This window comes from Puntigrus tetrazona, chromosome 2 (genome assembly GCF_018831695.1).
Source record: "Puntigrus tetrazona isolate hp1 chromosome 2, ASM1883169v1, whole genome shotgun sequence".
In the NCBI taxonomy this organism is placed as follows: domain Eukaryota; kingdom Metazoa; phylum Chordata; class Actinopteri; order Cypriniformes; family Cyprinidae; genus Puntigrus; species Puntigrus tetrazona.
Window position 1 is genome coordinate 9,492,151 of NC_056700.1, and position 23,525 is coordinate 9,515,675.

Sequence of the window (23,525 nt, forward strand, 5' to 3'; positions counted from 1 at the left end):
CCACTTATTTGTTTTTATATGGATGACATACAGAGTACGTCAAAGTCTAGTGATTATGAATTCACTTTGAATATGAAATGGTTTGTTATAGTTTTAATTACACAATTTTACACTAATCCGAAAAATAAAATATGTGCACTTCAAAGTAACACCATATATTGAATTCGCTGACTTGAATTTAATGCATAATTTAATAATATTTTATTCACAAACAAGTCTCACTGAAAGCTGATTTGAAAAAGTAAAAATAATATTTTAATAAATTACAATTAATTTTGTTAGTATAGAATGCCTTAATATTTCATTTGCCTCTCTTTTACTTTATTGACCACAGCAATCAATATACATTTCTAATAAAATGTAAGATTTAAGAATGGCATGATGAGCATTGTGTGCTTCGGTGGAAAAATAACATCTGACCATGAAAGGTCACATGGTCAGTGACAGAAACTGACTTGATTCGAGATGCATTCTATAACATTTATTCATCGTTTTTGTTAAACGCTAAAAATTATTTAGATAAATAGTTTTTTATAAATTGGATTTTTTTAATTCTAGATTTTTGATGCAATTAAGTTTGTGATTCACTTTTCAAAAACCCATGGGGCAAATGATATCCTCTATACAAAACTTGCCCCAAACTATCTAATTGAGCAGAGGTGAATAAAAACAACATTACACTCCATTATGTCTCTGTGCAAGTGGCCGGTGTATAAGGAGAAACTAATGCGTGTTAGTGTAAGCCCTGGGAGCTCTCTGCTCTCTCAGCTTTCTGTTTTATCTCTGCAGTGGAACCTCATTGTAAGAGAGGATGCATTTGGGGCACTGAGATGCTCGCCTGATTCAATGAGACAGAGAGGCAGGCAGCCCATCTTCGGACCATTCTTCTGTCCCTATCTCTCTCTTTTTGTACTTCAACACTCTGAAAGCCCCCAGCTCTGTGGCATACAGAACACACTCAGCCTGCTTACCGAGGGAGAAAATTCACATTAAATATTTTTCCTTTTACATATCAGCGTAAAACACTGCTATTTAAAAACTGCCTAAAGAAACGACATCTCCCAAAACTCAGTAAATTTAAAAGGACGGACAACATGATCAGAACATACCAGAGTATCATAGTATATGTTAAACCGAAGCCAAAAACCCTGCTACAGAACAACACATAAAGCATTTTCAATTCAAGCTGGAGAAATGAAAGACTTGTAAGATATAAGAATGACATCACTATACCAAAGCAGGTAAAATGAGCTCTCATTACAAGACAAACATATGCATTTAGCTAACAGAATGTCAGTTGCACCCTGCTTGCATCATATTTCATTCAGAGAATTACAGTAGAACCTCCTCAGGATTTGACTAAATACTTCAATAAATGTTGGAAATGTTATTAAATGTTTTGGATATTACATGTTGTGTAGAAATATATTATGTACTTGTTTAGCTGATGCTGATATTAGACACATCGTATGTTTATATCAGTTCTTCAGACACAGCCTCTAATATTGAGACTTAATTATTAATGATGATAAATAATAAAATGCTTGCAGCACACCAACTTTGGTACTTTCAAGCATTGCCTGCTGCAAGTGAGGTTTCTCTCTGGTTTAAAACTGACTTCACTAAATGAATGTACACTATTTTTATTGGCCAGTAGTTTAGTTTAATAACACATTACCTCCTTGGTTATTTTTTTTTTTTTTTCAAAGGTCCTGTAGGAAATTTAGCCAGGAGAAAAATATAAAAAACTTATTTTTCTATTTTATTCTACTATAACCTATACATACACTGGCCAGGAGAAAAATATAAAAACATATTTTTTTATTTTATTCTACTATAACCTACACTAGCTCTAAATTAATACCCAAAGCAGTAACACTGTTTTCAGGCCCTCGGTCTGATAAAATAAAAATACAGCGGGTCTTGATTTATGTCGAATCAAGCGCAGCTTCCTGCAAAGCAGAGTTTGTGTCTCAGCAAAGGAAAACATCCAATTATTGCGCCCCAATGAAAGTGTACATACTGTACACATGGCTGCTGAAGCATCAGTGCTGTGAGACCTTAGTGCACAGCTGTCACTGGCAGATGTGTGTTTGTTCTTGAGCAATGCTTTGTGACGGGAAGAACACGTCTCTGGATCAATATTCTTACCCTAATCCTGACCTTAACCCTTACATTACAGACGAATCAGATTGCTGAAGCCTCAAACCCCAGAGTTCCGTATTGATCAGAGTAGCAAAACGTAACTGGAAAATATCACAGTTGTAAAAATGTAATTTTACATCGAGCATCATTTACTACACAGGATCTGAAAAACGTGCATCCCTAATTTAAGCCCATTTAAACTCAACATAATAACCCTTTTCCATTAAGATCCAATAGTTAAAATAACGGTACGCTCTAGTTTGTCAGTAGCAGTGAAGACGGGGGCATGTGTTTATCACGCAGCACATGCTCCTCACTCATTACTCGCAGATGAGAACTTCACGCGCAGAATATGAGATACATACGTCTGTGTAGTTCTCTGCTATGTGGTCTGCAAATTAATAGAGAACAGTCGAGGATGAAAGAGATGCTGGGGCTGACTGACACATCATCAACCTTTCTCAAGGTCAGAGCGCGAGTTGCTCGCGAGGAGATCAGAACGTACACATTGTTTTTCTGCAAAACTGATTTGAGGTCAGCTCCACACCTCGCATGGTCTGACCCGGCGGGTGGTTCAGTGCAGTCCAGGTAATAAAATTGTGTGAAATGTGAAAGTGACACTTCTGAACAGGTCAAGATCCGTCCTCGTATATTCTCCCCTCAGTTTCATGGCAGTCAAGGCCGTATTCTTTTTTTAAAATATGTAAAAATGAACTGTTCATTAGTTTTGGCCTGAGTTTAAAAAAAATATATATATATTTATTAATGCCGGGGGAGCACAAAGTAAGTTAAAGTTTGAGTAGGGTGTCAGACTTTTACTCAATTAAAAAGTATCGTATGTAAAGTAGCAAAGTTTCCACATTTAATACTACCAAACTTAAAAAAAAAAAAAAAAAAAAGAATGGATTCAGGTAGTACAACTGCTGCAACTAGCAACAAGGTTGAAAGAGAAAGGAATGCACAGTCTGATAAAATATCTAGCTCGAATGAACTGTAAGCCAGTTTAGCATGTGTCTGTCATATATACAGTATAAAACAAAAACATTAAGCTTTATAAAGTGACTCATTACATTGCTGTAGAAGACAACTGGCTTCCTTTTTTTAATTGCAAAGCAACCTGTTTCATCTTCTCTTGATCGTTTTCTCAGTATCTTGACTATATTAGATTCTAGAAGACATGCCAGATGTTTACTGAGACCAATATCCTGAAACCTGACATATGCTGTTATACCACATTAAAGTTGCTCATAATTTTATAGTTGTTTACTTTTTTTACTGTGGTAAATAGACACTGACCGTGTTTGTAGTCATGTTCGTCTGTCGAAACTGTCGATTCATGATTTTTATGGGTCCTGCACTTATTGCTTGCAAACTCTTTTTTATGCATTTTTTAATTAATGTTTACGTTAGACGTGTTGTTGCACGTTGATGCAGCTGTAGCCGAGGATCTTGATCTTCAGAGCCTCTTGTTCTAGATTTTGAAAGATCTTCAGCTTATTTAAGGCAGCAGGTCTTGACAGATTTTCAGTTGATTTCTATAAAAGGTTTTCCAAACGCCTGGCACCTCTATTGTTAGATACATATAATGATCTTTTAGTAAATGTTCTCTTCCCTTAAACCTGGTTCAAGCCTCAATTTCACATCTCAAGTGTGATAAGAACCCAGATGAACATGGCAGTTGGAGGCCCATAAGTCTGTTCAATTCAGATCTAAAATTATTAGCTCAAGGTGCTGGCTTGCCATCTGGATCCCTGTCTTCCTACAATAATCTTTGTAGATCAGACCGGCTACATTAGAGGGAAACAATTAGCATCAAATATTTGACAACTTTATTAGTTTTAAATATTAGTTTTTTCCTCATCAACCTCTTAAACCAGTGATGTAGTTAACTTGTTAGATGCAGTCTGTCTAGTGGAATCATTTATTCACCATATTAGATTTGACCCCTTTTTTATGTTATGTATACGCCTCCACTACCCTGCTCCAGATGCCAAAGAGAGAACTAACTTTTTGTGCTCGCTTCCCTTTTACAAGAGCCACTCTTCAAGACTGTCTTCTTTCTTCACTTTTGCTCGCTTCAGAAATAGAACCTCTTTCCGTGGTTTTGAAAAATGTCCTGCTCTTTTCACGTATTGTTAGGGGAGGAATATCACATTAGGTCTCTCTTAATGACGTTGACCTTTCGATCTATATTTCAAGCCCTGCCATCCCAGATCTTTCGCATGTGCTTAACACCTTTGGATCCTTATCTGGATATAAACTTAATACAAACAAATCATTTGCCATCATTTATACTCAACAAAATGTTTTTACGTGGGACTAAGTGTTTCACATTCCTTTGAAATATTATTAGCATTTTTATTTTATTTTACTTATTTATTCTAAATTACTCACTCAAGTTAAATTACATTGAACTGTGGGGATAAGACACCTCTTACACTATCTGGTAGAATTCAGTAAATTAAAATGGATAAAACAAAAAAGCTTTTGTTTCTTTTTCAGACACCTCCCACTGTTTCAAACTGTTGTATAGGACTATCTCTGATTCTGTATGGCAGGGCAGACCCTCTAGATTAAGTAAGGCATATCTTCAAAGGTCTATGTCTAGTATTAGATAGAAACACTGAAGTTTAATACAAACCCAGATGTTAATATTGCTATCACTGTATAGAATACACTGTAAACAATGTAAACATGAAAACTGTCCTAAAGATACTGCAGTAAGTTTCTTTTAAAATATATCTCAGCATCTCATGCACTGTGTTCTGCGTTCCTTTATCTGGAAAATGACTCACGCCCTTGCCATGCCCTTCCTTTGAATTAAATTCATTTTATGTGAAGCCTGAATGAAATCTTCAGAAATGAAATCAAGATAGATTCCCCCTGGGTACGGAGTTCTTGAAATGTCATTCGAAACATCCAATGCATTTTTAATTTACATTTTGTCCATGGGAGTCTTGCACTGTAAATGGGGCCTATGAGAGGGGGTGGGCCTATGCACTGGAGCTCACCCACCACATTAGTGGAGGAGAGGAAAAACGCAGGAGGTCCAGGAGGACCCATGCACTCCAGCATCCTTATACTTGGACCAGCCGCACTGTGTCTGGTACATTACCAGACAACTGATAAAGCCCAAACGAACACAGCGAACAACATGTTCCTGCATTTCTTATCACAAACACATGTTTGTTATTGTCAGGAAAACAGATAGAGACTGAGATGTTGTAAAAAAAAAAAACTACTGAGTGATGTAAAAAAAAAAAAAAAAAAACACACATCCCCATTATTGTTACAATTGAAATAGTTCATACTCTAACTAACACATTAGAAAGAAATATTTAGTAGTTACTCTTGAAACAGCCTCTAGTTAACAAGACCTGAAAACAACTACTTTTTGTTTTGTTTTGTTTTTTGGGGAGGGTTTTTTGTTATGTTTTTGAGGTATCTCCATAGACTCTGTTATTCGTGTGAAGTTAAATACGGTGGTTCTCACTCAAATCTATAGTGTTTCTATTTTAAATCTCATTAGAATAACCGAGATGACGACAGAGTTGAGAAGTTCATTTGTTTCCAATGAGCAACGAGTTACTGTAGCTCTTAAATGCAGCTGCAAAGACTTCTGAAGAAGTGTCCTATTTTGCTCCACCAAGTATTAGAAGCTTAGCTTACCTGTCGTGAGACGTTGGTTTCCGGTGAGCCGTCGAAAATCATTTCAGCCTGAAACTGTGTTACGTTAAATCGACTCGTTTCTATATTTCTCATAAGTGTTGCTGCAGTCTTTGCATTTGTTATTTGAATTTGCAGCAGGCAATCAAAATGTGACCTTTGATCACCTGGAGATATAAAGTGGCACATCAGTGTTGTTCATTTGTCTGATAAACAGCCTACGAGCTCGAAACGTCACACGCTACGCAAACGTTTTTAAATAAATGTTGATATTTTTGGAGCTTTGGTGTCGCCGACTTTACATTTACTATATAGCAGGTAATTCAGGTAATATTTTTGTTCTTAGACATTCAGTCAACAATAAAACTTTATGGTGATAAGTTAAAAAAAAACTAATAAATAAATAACAAATGCATACATTGTAAGATATAGGCCTATGCTGGATATGGTACTTTTTAAACACAACGGTAAACTATAAATCTAAAACTAAAAGTTATAAGGGACATTTAAAAAAGAAATATAAAAAAAATGAATTTTATACAGTCATCATACATAAAAGATACAGGACGACAGTGAGTCTGAGGGTAAATATTTTATTACTGTTTGACATTTTGGACTCAGAAAAGATCTGCTTTCCTTTCCAGTTCAGTCACTGAGGTCATTGCCAGACCATCAACACAATAAGCTTTCTATGTTTATACAAAGATTTCAGGCTTTTCACAATCAAAACTGTTTCGTTTTTTGGGTTTTGGGAATCAAATCCATTTGCAAACCAAATACGATGGATGTAGCTTACATACCAACTTTTTAAAATCCGTTTGAAAAACAGGATCTTTAAGAAAAAACTTAATCTAACATAATCTAAAATGTATATGCTTACGGCGTGCCAATGTGCATTTGTTTTCAATTCTGTTTGGAGGAGAATCGCACAAGTTTCATAGAAATGACCCTGAATTAAAGTCAATGTGCAGATAATTCAGTAGCTATTTTTGAATAATTGTAAATTAAATGTATATAGCACTTTCACAATCACAAAGCAGCTGTACAAAGAGTGCCGTCCAAATGCCTCAGTGAGCCAACCAGAAACTCTCTAAAAGTTATATTCTTGATGAAAGAGACAACTAATGGGACAAACAGTGGACATAAAAGGTTCGGGATGTTCAGCAGTACTACACCAGTGAGATGAATTGGATAAATGATTTACATCATTAGGAGACATTTAATGTATTCAAGCATGAATCTGAAAATCAAATCTCATCGCTAGTCAGTGAGAGATCAAACATACGCTCAGTATGATGTAAAAAATCACTCTGCAGAATGTAAATTCAATCAAACGCCGCAGACCTTTGATGCTATGAGGTCTATGATACAATAAAAACGCATATGATTGTGAAATCGCAGATGTATCCAAATGCAAATATTGCCATATATCTGTGTGAACTCGCCGAGACACGATGTTTTCAATTCAGCAAAAGTCCATCCTTTCTTTCTTTCCGTCTCCATATCTCTCGTTTTTTCACAGGTACAGGTATTACTCCAGCTCTGCCGAGAAAACAAACGGCCTTCTCTAAGCCACTAGAGACTGCGTTCTCACAGAGGCGACATCAAGGGCAGACTCACAAATAAGCGCAAACACGCACGCACACACACACACACACACACACACACACACACACACACACTGGCCACGTTAAAGCACACAAAGCGATCCTTCACACACACTACAGCAAGTTTGGGCAAAAATTTGAGCATCTAATCCTCTGTGAGTGCTGTAATCAATTGCCAGTCACAATTAAACTCTGCCCAAGGTGCTTTCTGCCATAATGACACCAAAATCAATCATTATTTTTTCTCATCACCTCATGTTCACATCAGCCCACTTTGAAGACCCTGCAAAATCCAAATTTAGTTGTTTTTTTTCAAGTCCACCGACCATGTATTTGCTGGTATATTCTTATACGCTCCTAGAAAATCGAGCAGAAATACCGATGAATCATCCTGTACTATATCTTGTATTGACCAATCAGATGCTCTCTAGAATGAGAATGTCCCTCCCCTAGTACTGCCTCAAATAGAAAGTAGCAAATTATAATTCATGGCTATAACATAACTAAACCCTATACTGGCTATTTAAACATGCATAGAAATACATAGCATAACATCAGGTGCAACACTGGAGCGGTTCGCTGTTCTGAAAAGAAAAACTGTTTTCTAATATGTCGATGTGATATGTTTCGGCAGGCGGAAACAAAAGATTTCTATGAGGATCAACAACAATAATTCTCGTCAGTCGGAAACCTCTTCAAAATGCAACGGTTGACTCACGGTTGTAAATAGTACATCAGGATATGTTAAACATTTCATTGAACATCGTGTTGCAATTCCACATTCACACAATACCCTGCATGTTCAACCACTAAAATGGTAACAGTTATACGTTCGTATAAAAATAGGGATGCGACCCTGCCCTAACTTTGCTCAAAAAAAAAAAAAAAAAAATTAAAAGGAGGACAACAAGGTATAGATGATTTTTTTCCACACACTTGAAAAAAGAAGTGTAAAAATAGCACATATCGACGTTGCACTCAAAAGAAGAAGTCGCACTGGAGAGCAGCAACATTATCCACAGCATTCTGGCTAGTTGGCTTTTCACTGTCATGTGATCTCAGCGTACGTGATGGGATTCTGAAAATCAAACAAAAAATTGAGTTTAACATCTAGGTCAATTGCGTAACACTCATTTGTTGTCTGAATCTGTTTAAAAAATGTGATTTATGCATGTGATCATTTAAATATGATGTGTAGAAGAATTGATTGGACTCTTATTCTGACGGCACCCATTCGCTGCAGACGATCCATTGTTTAGCAAGTGATGTAATGTTAAATGTCTCCAAATCTGGTCTGATGAGGAAATAAACGTATCTACTGTACATCTTGGATGATCTGAGCAAGTTGAAATTTTGGGGTGAACTATTTCTTAACAAATGCATGTATAGTTCATTTTAATTTAAATTTGTGTTTCTGTGTATATTTATTATGTATAAATACACACACATACATTATATATATTTAGAAAATATTTACATCATTTGTATTAGATTCTTGAAAATGCTATTCAAAACACTAAACCGTATGAAACCTGGCAAAAAAACAAATATTTTGATACTCGCTCTAAAAAGTTATTTTTAAAGATTTTTGGTGTTGAGCCTCGAGGAGCGTTAAAGTCACTTTAACTTGAGTTGCTTTTCTGCTTTCATTTCACTGCAATGTTAAAGACCTGGCGCACACTTAAGGCTGTGGGAATAAGTAATATCTACCTTAAAGATTAATGACGTAGCCTTGAAATAACCAAGTGTGGTGTTAGCGCTAGCCATGCAGTGCAGGTGCATACGTCTTGGGCTTGCATGTAATCTTGATGAACTGCCTCGCGGAGCCCCTGGGCTCACCCTTATATGAATCGAAAATGAATCCTGGGAAGTCATATTGAACTATTAATCAAAGATGGGCGGGACTCCTGCTGATTGTGGTGCATAATGGAGTTCAAAGGCGACAATATCTGCTACCAGACTGTGGGTTCGTGACCTCAGGGGGACTGACTACCTGTTGAATATTGTATGGCAGCCCTGATGAACAATGCTGTTGAATACTGAAACAATCAAGAGTGTACATCTGATCTGCGGCCAGCGAGGTCCAAACATTAGTCAGTGGTTGACATCGAGGACGGACGGTGACATGGAAAACGTGGTATTTAAAATCACATTCATGTAAAGTCGAAAATAAACAACAACAATAAAAGGTGCGCGTGTCTAATCCAATGTTCTAGCTCAAAAGCAGCATGTACTGTAGAAGTGATATATTCAGCTGGATGTGCCTATTTTCTCAGAGACTGGAAGATAAACCCACTGACTAACTCTGATCTCCTGTGACACAGATACAAGAAATTCTAGCCTGAGGCAAAGCAGCCGAATGAACATACTGAAAAGAAATAATGGGATTTACTAGAGAAGAACATTTAACATTCAGAACATAATATTCAGTGTCCAAAGGCTGTTCAATGCGATGGCTGTCATGAAAAGTATTTTATTATTCTATAAAAGAAACTAAACTGAGATTGAGTTCAGCGCTAAAAAAAAAGCAGCTAAAAGAAAAGGACATTGTTTATCAAACATTAAAGATTTCATCTTTAAGCACTATTACCGAAACCTGTAATACCGTTTAAGGTTTTAAATTCATAGCCATACAGTAAGAGTTAAAATGTTAATGCTGCAAACTGAAAACTGCCACAGGCAAAGTCATAAGATGACCCACATAAAGCAGACATGTTGTTCTGCAAATTTTTAAAGTGCGGATGAACGATCTTGTAAGACATATGTAAGAAGCTTATCTACGTTGAAGTTAATGCTCTTCACACCAAGGAAGGTAACTATGATAACTGTAAAGTTTTTATAATCACTCTAATTTTATGAGAATAGCAACGTCCACACCACAATTGTAATGATAGTGACACAAAGGAATCAGGATTTAGAAAAAAAATGTGAATTCTTAAAAACTCGCAAAAAGTCACCGGAGTGCAGGCTTAAATAATAAACTGAATTTTATTATCCATTGTTGTGAGAGCTAGTTATCATTTTTGCAGTTATCGTTGTCGTGTGACCATGGCTTAATATTTAAAAGTCTGTTCGCACCAAGACGAATATTCAGTGCAACAATCCAGTATTTAGCGCCTCTAAAGAAAATTATGTCTTTACGCACCTTCACGTCATTCTAAACCCGTAATATCTTTGTTTATCTTCTGAACACAAATAAAGGTATTTTCGAAGCGTGGCGGGAGCTCTCTGACCCTCCATAGACAGCAAGGATCCTTACAAGATCAAGGCTCGGAAACGTAGCAAGGAGATGGTTCAAATAATCCCTGTGACATCAGCGGTAATCTGTCAACTGTAATTTTACGTAGCTAAAAGAATAGTTTTTGCGCGCAAAACAAAAATGATGACTTTATTCTCCTCTGCGTCACCCAATAGCAGCGTTTTGGAGAGCATCACATATGTAAACGATGTGTGCCACATATTTACGCAGATACATTGTTTACATTTAAATTAAAGTGTAGACATTGTTACGAATGTGAGATTCTCCAAAATGCCACTATAGCGGCGGATGTTTGTTGAATTGTCGAATAAAGTCATTATTTTGGTTTTCTTTGAGCGCAAAAAGTATTCTCGTAGTTTCAGAAAATTACGCTTGAACCGTCGTCTATGGGAGGGTCACTGAAAAAAATGACTTTGCGAAAACTTTCACAATTCCTAGCAAATTTCACAAATGAATAAAGCATATTGAATTAAGTAAAAACTCTTTTTACAAAGCACAGTTACTAACGTCATTTCAGTAGAAGCTCATCATAATAGCAAGGTATTTTAGTGCGCAATCTAGTGTGCATGAATGCTTGTGGTTAAATACCTGGGACGCTATGTATTTCTCCATAGTGTGCTCCATCCTGGGCTGAGTGATCATGGGACCACTGGACACACTCTCCTCTGGCGGTATCTCACTCAGTAAGGGCTTCCCTTTGAAATTTTTCACCACACACACCACCTAACACAAGAGCGCCCGTAGGGAAAACAAAAGGAAAGAGGGAAATTTTACACTTCTGAAGGGCTTTTTGGAGCACGCATACACATGTATGCCTTCTCGGGCTGTAAATGATGATTTATGTAAGTCTCGAAAGGGCAAAGACGCTCGCATGACTTGTTGCCCAAAGTAAAAAGGCTCTATGCTCTTTTGGGAAGAGGAAACATGCGAGTTCATGTCCTGGAGGATATTCATCCATTATCAGACCAAAACGAATAGTTTCAATGAGACACTACGGGCAATGCTCTGCCTCTGCAAGATTGCAGCATAAAGCAAGGGAGGGTTTCAGCAGAGGACATCTCAGGGCGTTCTCCTCTCATGGAGCCCTAAGTTGAACTAAATAGATGGAGGAATTAATTTTCTGCACTATGTGTGCTGCCCTTACCATTTGTATGCAGCAGGGCTCGACAATAAAGATGATGCTGGGCCAGTCCGAGAGGCTCTGTCGTTGACTTTTGTTTGTTTATTATCTATGTGTTTTTATGCTTAATAAATGAAATCATTTTTTGCTATTTTTCTGATATACTGAACACTGTTTTCCAGTAGTGCTTATGCAATACAGCCGTGGTTTTACCACAACAGAAAGAATGACTGGTAACACTTTACTTCAAGCCTTTGTGTACAATACATTATAAATAAAGTTTTAATGAGTTAATTATGCTTTGTAATGCACCTTGTGATGAGCCTAATTATAGCCACAATTAGAAAGCACTAAAACAATCAAAAAACAAGCCTTGAAATATTATGATGCTTTTTAACTTTGGATACAATTTGGATAAAATTAAAACACAATTGGATGAAATTTAATGGATTGCAACATACATTATGAATGTATTATACATACAAGTAAAGTGTTACTGACAGACTCAGAAGTATCAGTTGTAGTACAGGTAAAAAAAATATGCACAAAATGCTTTGTACCACATACACTGTTTTCCAAAAAACTGATTAGGAATTTATGGCGTGCAGCTAAATTGTAGCTTTTTGTCAAGAAAAACATACTTTTTAAGGAAATAATCAATCACGCAACAATTCTTACAGCAGGTTTTATGGTAACGTGGTGGAGAGAAGTTTTTTTTATTCTTAATTTATCTTGTTTTAATTTAATTTTTAATTCACTAAAGCAGTTTGTTCAAAACACGGATTAATTCAAGAACAAAGTAATTGGGTTGCATCCAAAATCTCATACTTCCCTGCTTTATATATAAAAAAACAGTATGCGAGCTAAGTAGTATGTCTGAATTGTACTCGGATGACTTACTTCCAGCAAGATTCTTAAGTGCACATCTGATGTAGACTTTACCATCCCATGAGTCCACTGAAGAAGATTTGTGAATGGTGGTAAAATCACGTGACAATGACAACATGGCAAATGCACATTTATACTTTATATTACATTTTTTAAGCTACACCAAGTAATTGCTTACTCAGATAAAGGACCTACTAACTATGTGATTTCAAATATACCCACTATCTTTTATTGTAATTCATTGTAAATCATTTATTTGAATTTGAACGCAGAATCACTGAAGGGTTAGTTCACCCAAAAATGATTTACACCATTATTTGCTTACCCTCAAGGTATATATGACTTTCTCATTTTAGATTTATCCATTCGGAATTATATTTTTCATATAAACCTTTATAATGGCAGTGAATGGATGTTATTTTTCAACGGTCTAAAAGAAGACCAATAAAGCGCATCCATCCATAATAAAAGTCCCTTTTTTATTCGGAGGGTGAATAAAAGCCTCCTGTAACAAATCAATGCGTTTTTGTTAGAATACTATGTATATTAAAGCACAACGTCTGACGCTAATATTCTGTCATTCCTTGGTTATATGATCTTGCTTAAACATTTTGTTGATGTATATAAAAGCTAAAGTAAAATCTGAAGTACCCTCCTAACAACATTAACAGTAATTGTTGAGCCCTGAGCTCCTTTGCGAAACAAACAGCAGACGATTATGAGATTATTATACGATTATTAGAACGAGATTATGGCCATACATTTACTTAAGCACAAACTGTTGTTTCCCCATCCCTCTTGATGATTTGACCCGACCATGACTATATTCATGGCTATATTCACCTTCCTCCTTCCACCCCGAAACCATCCTAACAGCAGAAATAGGTCAGTGCATATCTTGTACAGTATGACTACAGCACCACATAAAATAAAACATCCTCGCTTCCACAGACTCACTCACAATACTGTTATGCCTAATGTGAGGCAATCAGGCATGAGCTGATGTGTGACCTTTCTCTTGGCTCACAATGGGCTTCTCATCTTCACTGCGCGCTCTTTATACAACAATGTGCCCAGCACAGCACAGACGGTAGTGTTTTGTTGAAGAGGAAGCTACACAATCCTGTGCCCTGACCTAATTACCTAGCCATATGTCACTTTTCTTCATATAAAACATTGCTTTACGATTCATGTTTTTGTCCTGTATAAATAACGCAAGTAGAGTGTTTACTGAACAACACACATGAAACCTTTTCTCTTGGTATGCAGGCGTATGCAGGGCATGTGAAGGGTAAAAGTCAAACCAGCTCGAGATCAGCAGTTTGTGGCTGTATGGCTACTTTAAATTTAAGATGTCTTGAAGGCAACTCAGTGCCGCAGATCCCTCCAAACACCCTGGCAAGATGCAGTGTGTACTATATAATTATGTACAGTAAAGCACTTTCAAGTCTACGAGGCATTTAAACAGAAATTTTAAGCTTGTATTCTTGCTAAAGCACTGCTAAATTATTCAGTGCTATGACGTTTGTTGTTTATAAATTGTCTAAATCAGGTGTTTTCAAACTTTTGATGTTCCTCACTTCCCCAGCAATGTTAAAAAATTACATAAGAGCAAATTGAACAGTTGCAACACATTATTTCGGTCTTTTTCTGTCTCGTTGGTGACTTCGTAGGCACTTACATTTGTGCGTATCGTGTTATATAACCTTTATATAACGTCGTTTGCATGTTTTATGATTCACAAAATGAGAAAACTCGAAAGGAACAATGTTGCGTAATACTATACATTATCCTTGTTACATACACAACTGTGTGGGGTCAGAAATAATAATGCCATCATGGGGTATTTTGGGATTTAAGGATGTGATCAAAAGTGACAGTAAAGACTTTCATTGTTACAAAAACATAGTATTTAAAATAAATGTTTTAATTTATCAAAACATTCTATCAAACAGTTCCTACAAGAATATAAAGCAGCGCAACTTTCAGCACTGATAATAATAATGATAAATATTTCTTGGGCACAAAATCAGCAAATGTGACACTGGACTACAAAATTAGTCATAAGAAGCACAAATATATTTGTAGCAATATTATAATATTTGTTTTTTTCAATGCCAAAAATCATTATGATATTAAGCAAAGATCTCCTCCTTTCCTTCTGTAAATATATCAAAATCTAATTTTTTATTAGTAATATGCATTGCTAAGAACTACATTTGGACAACTAAAAATGTATTTATTTTTATTATTTTGCTTCCTTAGATTATTATTAAGTATCTCGACCCAATATTTCCCTATCCTAACAAACCTCAAACATCAAAGCTAAGCTTATTTTTCAATTTGTTTATAAATAATAAACCAACAACAAAATATGTTTTATTAATTCATTATTAGAATTTAATTATACTGTAATAACACTGTTTTAACTAGATCCGTATTTAAATAAATGCAGCCATTTTTTTTTCCAAAAATATATAAAAAATTGTACCTACCCTAAACATCTGAAAGACAATGTATAGTCTAATATAATGCATAACCTGTATTGCTATAAAATAATCCTCACAAAATAAGCACAAAATTCATTAAAAATCACTCTGTAGTTGCATATTCATGTATATGAACTGCATATGTATCTTTACTATCAGTGTGTGTCCTCACCATAAAGACAGCAATGGCTCCTCCGATGATGAAGCCAGCAATGACATCAGACCAGTGGTTGCGGTACTCCACCACTCGATTAATCCCAGTTAGGAAGGCCAGACACATGAGCCCCAGAGAGAGCACCGGCTTGGCCAGCCGCGTCCCTTTGGCCTTCACCGAGCATGTGATGTACATCTGAGAAAAAACAGAGCACCCTGTAATACATCTTCATCCTAACCACTGTGTAAACGCTTTTCATAGCTCATTCATTCCCTGCTCACGTGTGGGCATGTTTGGATTCGATGGATTTAACCGTTTAAACGGAGGCTTGCACTATAATTAGCAGGACGCAAACATGCGCCGCTCTGATCGGTGTATGCAAACATTTCAAATTATGTAGCATGGTTCAGCTACATCATTTCGTTTATCCAAGACGTTGGCACTGGCTGGAAGGGTGGCATTTGAAGGCTAGTCTGGTGGTATTTGAAGACAACCTGCTTTGCTTTTGTCCTGAATCAAGCCTTAGGGGAGAAAGGGAAGGTGGGGGTGGTCTGGCATTCATCTCACTGTGAGGTTTTGATCAAGTACAACTATTAATGTCTTGAGCAGGAAGCACCAGGAGCATTCAGACAGATGTCTTCATCAGTCTACCAAGCGTGCTTATAATCCTGAGGAAGCTCGCATTTGTATGTCTGGTGATACATTGATTCAAATTGTGGGCAATGCAATAAGCTTTACGGTTCATTTCAGTGTTATAACTGTATACTAAACGGGTTAAAAACAAAACACTAGAAAATGGAAATCATTTTAGCCCTGCAAGTGATTTAAGCTTCACGGCATTATAATGTACAGTATGAAAAATAGATACTTAGATTAGCTAAAGATCACATTTAACAGTTTTACTAAATTGTTAGTGGTGTTTTTAGAGATTAACTTTAAGTGAGTGTTAGAAGACGACAAAGATAATCTAAATAGAAAATGAAGTGCACATCAGCATAATTCTTTACATAATTCAATAACAATCACTTTGTAAAAAATAATGGGTTTCTATTGATTTGATGATGGTAAAAACTTTCTTTTTTGTTTTAGACTAAATAGAAAATATTATTATCTTCAAACTAACCTATCCAAACATCATTTCCTATTAAAATAAAAAATATTCAGACCTTTTTAAGACCTGCAGAAACCCTGAAATTACTCATTCGTATCTTATCTTATTCAAAACATTTTTGATGACAAAAGCAGATATGATATTTGTTTCATTCAACTCGACTGAATTGTTTGTTTATATATTTATCTGAATGTGAGCTATAGATGCGAATTTTTTTGTGTTCTGGCATGTTGTAAAGGTTTTGAATCCTTTTTTGCTTACACTTCACAAAGATAATAGGAAATTGGATTGGAATGAAGGTGAACGAGTAAGCTGTGAAAGAATTTAGACTTTCAGGTAAAGAACTATTTTGATATTCCATCACAGGCACAAACGAGGTAACTAAAAAGCAGCCCTTAGGCATGCTATATCTATTGATTCTCCTCCTCTCCTCTAATTATATGACACAGCGCCATTTGGATATGACAGATGAACGTTTTTCTGTCTATAGGGAAGTTATTAATTTTATTATTGTCATAAGACCCATTAAATTCATCTCCCAGATGAGAAATTTGGATCTGCCTTGAGGCTGTTAAAACATGCCTACTTGGAATGTAAACTATTTCTGATTTATTCAATGACTGGAGTCATCCCGAGCAGTTCATTTGATTGAGATGATTAAGGTCTCAAGGTTGCTAGGAGAAATATGTACTTATATGATTCTTATTTATTTATTTCCATGTCTTGCTATAGACATTTCTGACGTTCCACAAATGTGACGTTTGCTGTGTATATTAAATTGTGAAATTGCCTAACATCTAATGGATTTATTATTCTATCACTTTGATCTCAGGAGTTGTAGACGCATTTCTGCAAAGCTTTGAATAGAACTAAATTAGGGGTGCTGCAGAGTTTAGGCCCGATACCTAGCTGGACGTCGGTTGATTAGCTGATACGGGCATGTTTGATTGAGGTGGCCCTCCAGGAGCAGGATCGGACACCCCTGTACTAAATCTTACAGATCACCACAGATGTTAACATGATCGAGAATCAGAGAGCGAAGGAAAGCAACTTAAACACCTCGGGAGAACTGATGGAAAATGAAAATCAATTTTCTGTGTCCAAAATGAGTGCTGTGTAGCTGGGATGGCCCTGGACTTCAAGAATAAATGGAAAATGGCTTATAAAAAGTGGCACCATTTTTGAAAAAAAAAAACCATGAAACCTAATTCATGCCTGGATCAATACCATAGCATGGATGAAAGGCTTCTCTCATTTGAATTTGAAGGCGTGTTGGAGCAAAATCCTTTTATGCTCTTTGTTAAATCTTAAATCGGACAACAATTTTATAAGATTAGCATAATCACAAGTCATTCTGAATAATCAGTGATGTACAAACTAAATGTTAAAAAGGACACAATGCCCTCAGGCATTAAAAATACTGCGCTTTTATAAAATCTTCCTAGAACTACTTGCAAAAGCTATGCATATCTTTTAGGAAGAGATCATAATGTATTATTTATTTCCTTTATACGTCATATTAAATTACATTAGAATATTTAATTATTGTTTTATTCTTCTCTGGGCCTTTCATATAATGTCAAATTTAGTTTTAAATATTGATTTTCCACATTCTGACAGACCCTTATTTATGTATGTTGTGTTTTCCTCCCTGATTTAACGTTCTTAAATTGCAAATTCAAACCGTGACCTTTGATGCTTTGAATCAGATTTGCATTTTATGTTCTTTTTTTAGTTAATAAATAGTAAAAAATGAACAATAATGAGTTTGACTCATATCTTTTTATGCGTATATGTCAAGTTCACTCACGGCAACATAAAGAGCTGCATAAACACTGATGGCCGCCTCTTTGGATGGAAAGGATTTGCGAGCATGTAGGATTTCATCCTCGTTGCCCGTGCAGGGTTCCTGTTGGCTGATGAAACGCACCACCTGTTGGCACCCCAGCGCTGTGTAGTTGGGTTTGCACACCGTCAGGAAGTATGGAGATAGATTTCCTGTTACCACCTGTCCGGCATTTACAAAGATGTCTGTGGCAAAGAGGCCAAATGCGTACACACCTGGTGGAACACAAAAACACTAATCTGTGATTTCACACTAGTGTTTAAAAGATTGAGGTTGTTGAGATATTTTGTATTTTTGAATATTCTATGGTCAACAAGCATTTATTTGATAAAAAATAGAGTAAAACCGGCATTATTATTAAATATTATATTTTAAAATGAAGAGTAACATTTTCAAAAATCAATTTCATTTTGTATTCATTGGTTTAATCGTGCAGTTGGGTTATTTTAATTTGGTTAAAAAACAAGAAACCTGGTCTCGTAAAAATATGTACCTCTGTGGCCTTTTTACATGTCTTACTGCATGTTTTGCCACAGTTTCAAACAGAAACGTCCATTGAGTGGTGCTAAAACACATGTACAATATGTGAACCCTGGCACATTTTTATTACATTGATATAGGTACGTATTGCTGTGTTTTTATTACGTTAAATATCTGGGGACTGCCATTAAAAGTTAAGAATGTATCGTGTTGGAAATATGCCCTAATCCAAATCAAACCCTAAACCTACCCGACAGTGTTAACTGACATAAAACTGACAAAAAACTGACATACCAAGTTGCCAAACAAACCCACCGTCTATGAAAAACCATATATGTATATATATAAACAAAACACACTCTAAAACATGCAGACAGATACATTTATGCAATGAGACCATGTAGTAAAAAAATGCAGGTAATAATAAAATACCACTAATAAATACTAAAAAAAATTTTTTAACCGTGTTATCTGTTCGTGCAAATAAACTCTTCAAATATTTTAAAATCATTTATTTATGTGTTTTTTATTTGTTCAAACTAACTTCAAACTTCAAACTAACTAATGTCCTTCAGAAATGATTCTAATTCTCTGGTTTGGAAGAGAAGAGAAGAGAAGAGAAGAGAAGAGAAGAGAAGAGAAGAGAAGAGAAGAGAAGAGAAGAGAAGAGAAGAGAAGAGAAGAGAAGAGAAGAGAAGAGAAGAGATTATTCTCGTCAGTATTCAGAAAGTTCTTATGTTTAAAATTATTGTGGGAACAGCTCTGCATTTTGTTCAGAATTCAGTTTCAGGGTGAATATAAACATTTGTAAAATATTCACTGTCACTTTTCATTTTATGCAACTAATGTTTTTTTCTCATTTCAAATTCTGAACATTAGTATGAATATTGTTCAAGTGGCGTGATTAACTGCACGTTATTTTTCATAATTAATGTAACAACAAAAGAAACCTATCCTAAAATCTCAGTGATGCCAAACTGGAATCGCCTCAGCCCATTCAGATGCTGGGAGCATTTCCATATTATTTACAACTAGAATATTAGGCCCGAAAGCAGAGGATTGGTACTCAAATCTTAATCTAAGCGTGGGCAGCTTTGTCACGTTGAATGTTGACTATGAGCAGAGCTTGGAGCAGACAGAAACTAGTTTACAATGAGCGCTACCGCTGTCAGTTTACTCTCACAGCTCCTCCGTCGGCCCCCACATTAACAAGCTTATTCATTATGCTCCAGAGGACTCCATCTTTTAACCAGAAATCTAATGTGGCGCAGCACTGAACTTCAGCTGAAATGTTCTCACTACAAAATTCAAGTGCAATCATATGGTTCGTAAAACTACATGATTGCACACTTAAATGGAAAGTGAGATGAGCTGCATAACAGAAAAGCCGGTGAATTTACTGTGCAGGAATAACGCAGAAACTATGCAACATCACACTAACACTTACTGCATTATTACAATTGCAGTGTTTGTTTTCGGGATAAATTTGTTAAAGGGTCACGCTCGGGACACCGTGGTTTTTTAAAAGTCATCTTTTAAAAGCTAGATTGTGGACAATGAAGCAGACTAACACAATCTGGAATGCTTTACGAAAACTATACAACATTAATAATAATAATAATAATAATAATAATAATAGTAATAATCGCCACTGCACTTCAGACATGTGAGTCGGTTCTTAAACACATTTAAAGTATTACGTTCTTGTCAATCCTGATAAACAACTACTGTCATGTTCAATAGAAGACGCTCAGAAAAATGAATACACTTTTGAAATCTGAAACTATTTTGGTTTTATAAGATTGAACGAATACCGAAAAGAGGCTAATTGAAATGTAATGTGGCTACGCTTCTTTTTAGCGCCTAGCCGTCTACTGGATTTATGAACCTGTTTTGGTCTGATTTCAGGGAAAGGAACATCCCATATTTTTCCCCCTCAACTCCTCTCTGCAGAAGAGATCTCATAAATAATAGAAGAGAATGCTTTGACATGAACCATGAGTGTATCGTCTGCCCCACACGAGAAACTTGCGAGCACTGTATGTGCGTCTGACATCTCGGTTTGCCTTTGTTCTGCTCCGAGCGCAGACGCAGAAGGAAAGGAAAAAATCGAAATCTGCTTTTGCCCAAATTGGTGCGCTTCCATCTGTGAAGACATACCAAGAAAGCGAAATGTCCTTCGGACCAGAGGGTTTAGGTAACAACAGTCGCCCATCACAATGATCTTCTCTCGGTTGTCTAGATCCTCAGAGACATACTGCAGCAAGAAGAGTACGGACTCTGTCACTGTAATCTGCAGACAAAACAGCAACAAAAACCAAATAAGAGGCTTTTAATGGTGCATTTTGTTTGTACGCGCTCTTTCTTCTTTGCTTTTTCCTTAACCTTTGCTTAGAACTAATATCTAAACTAAGCTAAAATCTAATTCTCTAGGCTCGTAGACAAAATCAGGCTATATTTCGGCGATTTGTGACACGGGAACACGTATAAAGACCAATTCATGAACACAATGGAAATGATTAGAGGTTGATTTCGTGCCGGCCAGATGCCAGTTCCCAGCGAGGTCTTGAACTTGATTTTGCCAAACTGGCAGGGTGCACCAGGGTCAAAGGAAGCATGAAAAAACACTCGCAATTAGCGCTGGGAGAGTTTGAAAGAATAAAGATGCAGAAAGCTATGGGGGTTTTCTGATAACTTGCTATAAATTGGTTCAGCACTATTTATAAGCAACCCGGGTCCTTTCAGATCGCTTGCATCAATGACAAATGCACCGAATCCTGTAAAGTCAACTTTATGGAGAATAAGACGCTATGGCATGACCTAATGAATGCTGTACTGTAAAAACAACCCAGACATGTTGATAAACTGTAGCATCTGTGGCGAGGGATGGTCCCGAATTGGTCATAAGTCTTTTAAGTAGCTGCACAATATATTAGATTTTGGTGATACAGGTGGAGCTGGGGATGGTGAAGGGTTTCAGAGGAACTCTAAAAGTGCGCTGTGAACTGCTCTGGTGAATGCTAACCAGTCATTTAAATGTAAAGCATCAAGCTCACTGGCTGTGTATGCAGCGTGAACCAATCAGCTTGTGCCAACTAGTTTAAAGAAATAGTTCCTCCAGTAGTACTAAATCTTGTCTGGTTACACTCTTTCTTTTTTCAATTTTCAAAATATCTTCCTTTGTGTTCAGCAGAACAAAAAATTCAAACAGATTTGAAACTACTCGATGGTAAGTAAACGATGACAGAACTTTAATTTTTGGGTGAACTATTCCTTTAATGCTGTAAATATCGTTAGTTTGCGTTAATCACCAGTTTTTGACAGAACTTGGCATTTTTAGTATTTTCAAACTCACTCTTGCCACTGTGTGTGTGTGTGTGTAAATAAATAAATAAACGTTTTCCTTGCTTTCATTCAGTGTTTGGCATGAATTCAACTTTGACTTGTAACTGTCAATATTTTTCACATTATTTTTAAAAAGTTCCAAGTTTGCACTGTCAGTGAAATAGATTACTGCTATGATCTGTACACGACGAACCTTTTAGAGATAAAAAGATGCAACTTTGAGGATGCTGCTTCAATGATAAGTTGATGAACCCCTAAAAAGAAAATTTTTGCAAAGTTGTCAGAGATGTGGACAAGGGAAGACGAAACTAGCTGAAACTCGTCTTCAGTTAACCAATGTTGATCAAGGCCTTTTTTCCAGCGATTCAAAGCAATCGCAAGACCTTTTTTATTCTCAACTGCATAATTGTGCACTTTCTGTTTTCTTGCTACATATCCTCTGTTAACAACTTTGTATTACGTCACTTAGGATAATAGTGTCTGCAACTAACCGTTTCACAGCATGCAAAGACACCAGCTGCAGAAGAGCGCCCTTATTCCAATACTTTTACCAATGTGAAAAAAAACACAGAAAGTGACGGGTGAACTTGTGAACTCTTGAGCCAACTCAACAGTGCAGCAAACTCGTTTTACAACATCAGTGATATCTCAATATTAGCACGGCTGAGCGAGCTTTTGAAGTCGGAACACTACGCCAAGAGTCTAAGGATATATCACTTTGACATCGCTTGTTAGTACTGCAGCATAAATCTCTTTTCTTTATTGATTACCTGAGGAATGCACAATAAGACAAACTGCATTGATTAAATGTAGAAACTTTGAATTGGAAAGTTAGAGGTGCTGTATAAATCACCCAAGACCCATATTGCAGAATGGAATATTTGTTTTTTCCTTTAGATCGCCATAGAAAATAATACATAAACTGGTAAACTCTGAGATTTATGAATATACTTTTTCAAAAACAACGATGAATATGGTCTGGTCTGTCAATGAACAGGAGACAACAAATCATTTTGCGACGTGTACAAAAAGAATTGTGCATTTTTGGGACTGTGGATGTGGATTAGCATGGCATAGACTGTGGGCATACACTATTCGATTTTAATCGTGTCGTCCTGCCTCATAATGTCAAAAAGCCAAACCTGATTAGTGAGACGGTTTCTCTTACTGGCACATGGGCTCTCCCAAAGTTCTTTAATTTATTTTTTATTTGTTTTCATATTCATATTTAATACGAAGAAAGTGAGAAGCAGCCCCAAAGATGAATTCTATTAATCTGCTTTCTGCTTCCAACTCCACATGGCCCGGAGTCAAGTCAATCCCATCCAGTAAGTACAACGCACCTGCATCAAAAGTTTTTAAAACTCCTGCCCTAGCGTTCGATTTATTCCAGAGCTCTTGCACAGTTAGTAATC

The 23,525-nt window shown here is 36.3% G+C and overlaps 1 protein-coding gene across 2 annotated transcripts in view; it reads right to left on the bottom strand.

Moving 5' to 3' along the window:
- Window positions 1-23,525, bottom strand: part of plppr5a (phospholipid phosphatase related 5a) — a 28,219-nt gene that overhangs the window by 588 nt on the left and 4,106 nt on the right. The window contains exons 2-6 of one of the 2 annotated variants that reach the window (XM_043255872.1): window positions 20,926-21,058; window positions 18,250-18,500; window positions 15,347-15,523; window positions 11,266-11,400; window positions 6,396-8,496 (exon numbers count right to left, since the gene is read on the bottom strand). In XM_043255872.1, coding sequence (XP_043111807.1) covers window positions 8,467-8,496; window positions 11,266-11,400; window positions 15,347-15,523; window positions 18,250-18,500; window positions 20,926-21,058 — 726 coding nt within the window. In that variant the 3' untranslated portion in view covers window positions 6,396-8,466. Of the gene's footprint in view, window positions 1-6,395; window positions 8,497-11,265; window positions 11,401-15,346; window positions 15,524-18,249; window positions 18,501-20,925; window positions 21,059-23,525 lie in introns of those variants that run through there. The other variant, XM_043255868.1, reaches the window with a different exon arrangement.